At 41.9% G+C, this 4,439-nt stretch overlaps 1 protein-coding gene across 3 annotated transcripts in view; it reads left to right on the top strand.

Moving 5' to 3' along the window:
• Positions 1–339: 339 nt before the first annotated feature.
• The window catches only part of OPRM1 (opioid receptor mu 1), a 212,696-nt gene continuing 208,596 nt past the window's right edge, over positions 340–4,439 (top strand). For 2 of the 3 annotated variants that reach the window (XR_001121471.1, XM_004368814.2), the window contains exon 1: positions 340–1,086. Coding sequence is in view for 2 of the 3 variants with exons in the window: in XM_004368814.2 (XP_004368871.1) it covers positions 794–1,086 (293 nt within the window). In the remaining variant the exon portion in view is untranslated. The remainder of the gene's footprint in view (positions 1,087–4,439) is intronic. The other variant, XM_023728938.1, reaches the window with a different exon arrangement.

The raw sequence follows: 4,439 nt of genomic DNA, 5'->3' as shown, positions 1-4,439 counted from the left end.
GTAGGCAGTAGGGAGGGAATAGCATTGAGGTGTAAATGTTGTAAGAGCTGCAATGTCTTTCCTCTCAGATTATAAAGAGAAAACCGGTGCAGTCCGGTGGATTCCGACTCATAGCAACCCTGTAAGACAGAGTAGAACTGTCCCCTAGGGTTTCCAAGGCTGTAATCTTTAAGGGAGCAGACTGCCACATCTTTCTCCCGCGGAGCAGCTGGTGGGTTTGAATAGCGGACCTTTCCGTTAGCAGTGGGGCACTTTAATCACTGCACCACCAGGGCTCCTTATAAAGAAAAAACAGCGTTGGAAAATGAAATGATGTCAGCCTCTTTCTTTTTCTTCACCGCTGCCAAAAACTCTCACTCTGTCTCCCTCCTCAACCCTTCTCTGTGACCCCTTCCCCCTCTGCCCCGCCTTAGACCTGTTTGCATATAGGAGTGCCTAGTGAGGTGATCGACTTCTTGGATCGCTTTGCGCAAAATCCACCCCATCTCTCTCCTCCCTCCCCATCCAGTCTGGATCCCTCTCAGCCCTCCCTCCCCTCCCCCAGCGATGTAGGGTTGGGGTTGTGTCTCCGTGTACTACAAAGGTGGGAGGGGGCTCCAGGCAGAAGATCATGTCAGATGCTCAGCTCTCCTTCAGCCTGACTCTCCCCTCTTATTCCGCCAGGGCTGCTCTCTGTGAGAAATAACAGGAGCTGTGGCAGCGGCGGGAGGAAGCGGCCAAGGCGCGAGGAACCTGAAAAGTCCCGGAGATTGCGGCTACCTCACAACGTGGTCCCCAGCCGGACATCAGCACCATGGACAGCGTCTCCGTCCCGTTGAACGCCAGCAATTGCACCGATCCCTTCGTGCGCTCTGCAAGCTGCTCCGGAGCACCTAGCCCTAGGTCCTGGGTCAACTTGTCCCACTTAGATGGCAACCTGTCCGACCCATGCGGTCCGAACCAAACGGAGCTGGGCGGGAGGGACAGCCTGTGCCCTCCGACCGGCAGTCCTTCCATGATCACAGCCATCACCATCATGGCCCTCTACTCCATCGTGTGTGTGGTGGGTCTCTTCGGAAACTTCCTGGTCATGTATGTCATTGTCAGGTAAGGAAGGCGACAGGGCTTGAGCGGAGCCCTCGGGGACTAAGAGGGGAAGGGAGGCTACCTAAGCCCCAAGGCAGAGTGTTTGGCGGGAGGTTGAGAGAGGGAAGGTGAACAGGGGAGACTGGGAGCAACTGTGAATACAGTCGTTGTTGTTTGGGGGAGAATATGTACTTTTCTATTTTTCACTCCGATGATAAAGAATCCAGAATTTCAGGAACGGAGAAGTTGCTTTGGTAAAAAGCCATATTGCTCTGCTCCTGCAAAAATGCTCTATCTTACAACTCTTGCTTACACTGAGCGGAGAGGGCTCTTGGGCAGACAGTCCTACAGTGCCTTTGCAGGAGCTGGGGAACCAGTAATTGTAGAATAGTGGGAGAGGAATTCTAGCTGTTTTTCCCTAATTGGTGGGCCCTCAGTCTCAGTTCTCTTAGGAGATGAACCTTGGCTACTTTCTTTCTCCTGCTGGCTTAGGAGAGTTTTGCTCTCCCACCACTGTCAGCCCCTTCTTTTCTCCCGTCATAGTAACCTTTACTTCACTCTTCTTTGCATTCTGAGGCCACACTTGGTAGAGGAATTGTTTCCTGGTTTCTCTCCATGTGGTGCTTTGTTGTAATAAACCTGACAGTGTGTTGCCTAGACCAATTTGCAGTTGTGCCAGGGGAGTGGCAACCGGAATCTGAAATAGGGAGGGTGGTCCAGGAGACTTGCAGGATATGCTCATTGTTGTTCAGTGCTCTAAAAGTTGGAACTAATCATAAGTGACAAAAAGCAGTATTATTACTGCAGAATAAACTATTACATAGGAAGTTGTAACAGGTACTCTAAAAAGAAGTGTTTATGGTCCACCTTCTGTTTATCCAGATGCTCCAGGTTTGTTTGGCAAAGAGTGTGTCAGCTTTTAATATTGATTGAGATTGATATAGATTGTTTTGGTATTGGTATGTATATTCAAATCCTAAATGTGAATATGAAAATATTACTCTTAAGGAATTAATACTATCTATTTGCTTTTTTAAGGTAAATATTGTAACACTTTAAAATGGTTCCTAATTTGGGATATTCTTCCTACTAAGGATTGTATGTCTGTAGTGAACATGGCATTTTCATATTTAGTTACCTTTGCTTCACTTATTCAGCAAGTATTGCAGGTTTCAATGAAGCTCCTTAATCTTTTAACAAGCATTCTCCCCATTATGCTTCCCTTATCGAGGTGCTGCAAATTGCTTGTAATTGATTATATCTACTTTTCTGTTTGATTTCTTTAATTAATGATTGTTAAAGAGTAAAACCAGTTTCCTTCACTTTTTGATGAGGAATACGACAAGTAGCGTCTCTGAGAAAAGAGCACCATCTACTGAGAGAAAGGCAAACAACAGAAGGAAAAATGAAGAGAATCAAAGAATTTATTTTAAAAAACATTTACTTTATGTAATCCAATACAAAGATTCATATCAGAGATAAAAACCAAGGATCATTCTGCAGTTATTATAATAAAAATCATAATTAAAGGCCTGTTTTGTGAAGGGAAAATATGTTTTTCATTTTGCCTGAGAAATTCATAGGACCATAAACTGATGGAACTAGAAGGGACCCTAGAGATTATCTACGCTAAATGAGGAAACTGAGGCACCAAGAATAGAAAGGATTTCCCTAAGGACAGGTAGTTTATTAGTTCAATGCCACTGAATCTTTCTTAACCAATTTTGTTTTGTGCTCACCAGGGTGGCAGATCATGATTAGAGTTAAATTCAACTATTAGATTGGCAGCATGGATTTAATTAGCAGTAATAACATAGGAATAACTAATTACTCCAAATTCATGGCTAGAATCCTGAAGGAAAAAGCACTAAAGAGAAATCACCAAAACATCTAGAAAAGCCTGCCATCTGAAACATAATCTTTTATTTCCTTTTATTACTTCTCCTTGGCATTTTCCTTCCTCATTTTTCTCCCCTCTTGTTTATGCTTTTCTATAAAGACAGCCCATAGAGCAGCAACTGATTTGTCTTTTTCTGAGGTTACTGGTTTGGTGAGTTTGTTTTAAAGGCCTTACCTCTGGCCGCTTGCTGACTTGGAGCAGGATGGTGACATTGCATCTTCCTGAGAAGATGATATTGGGCTTTACTTCTCTGTACAGAAAGTTCTAACACAAGGCAGTACCATTTGAAAGGTCACCCCAAACACCCACCTGGGGTAGTTCAGCTGGTTAATTACAAGGTCACATAACATTCTGGGGATGTGATTGCGAAACACACAAACAGTTCAGTGACACGTGAAAGTGATAGGAAAAGTATTGGGGGATTGAAGAAAGTATGTGTATTTAGCTGAGCATACGTAACTGTTCCCAAGTTGTGATGTTCTAAGCTCGGGGATATTATTTTCTCTGCTGAAAAGATGGGTCTGATGCTGTTTCTATTAAAGCATGGAGGTGAAACGCTCACTTACTGGTACCATTTAAAGTTCAACAAATACTTTCGAATGGTTAAGTAGTTCGCATTTTCTGACCAGGTTAAGGTACTATTTATTAGAATGGCTTAGTACCCTGAGTGAATCATGAGCCATAGATGACTATGACCACAGTAATAAAAACAACAGCTGGTGGTATGGATGCTGTGACAAACGCTTTTCTGTTCTCTGTGACCTAACTCCATCATGATCACCATTACTATCATCATTCCTTCATCAATAACGTTATTACATAGTATCACTTAAGTAAGAGTCTACCATAGTGCCGTTCTAAGGAATATGAGGGAGGAAAAGAGATACTGCTATACGATCTAAAGGCTTAAAAACACAGATGTTAAATGATTGAAATAAGCATTAATCATCTTGAAGCTTTTCTGTTTGTTTGTTTTAAAGGAAAAATACTGCTTGCAGGATAAGACTGTTACAAAAATTACCACAAAGATTCTGGAAAATATGGCAATAAAATATTACAAAAAGGAGCAGTCATTTTAAACGGTGGTAATGATAATATGTTATTGCCAAGAATCTTTTAAAGGAAAAAAAATCAATCAGGAGTGTTTTCTTTGTTGAAAATATTTGATCAAAGTAAAGGATTAACCATAGCTGTAAAAACTGATATAGTCCCAGATGTATTTGTTATATGATATTTTTGTCCAAAAAGATTTGTCCATGTAGTTAGGCTCATGGTCTGTGAAGACACTGTTGAAAGAAGTGGAGAGCTAAAGACTGTTCGGTGTCTGAAGGCTGTGTATCCTTCCAGGTAAATTTCCAATGAAGAGTGCCAAATGATATTACCTTAATTCTTAAGATAATTTCTTAATTTATCTAGATAAATTCTTAATGCAACTAGTTATTAGAGTAGATCATCTAAATATATGCAAGATGTT

The sequence above is a fragment of the Trichechus manatus genome, unplaced genomic scaffold (genome assembly GCF_000243295.1).
Source record: "Trichechus manatus latirostris isolate Lorelei unplaced genomic scaffold, TriManLat1.0 scaffold00002, whole genome shotgun sequence".
Taxonomy (NCBI): Eukaryota; Metazoa; Chordata; class Mammalia; order Sirenia; family Trichechidae; genus Trichechus; species Trichechus manatus.
Note: the sequence above shows the minus strand (reverse complement) of the source record. Positions and strands in the feature narration are given on the sequence as shown.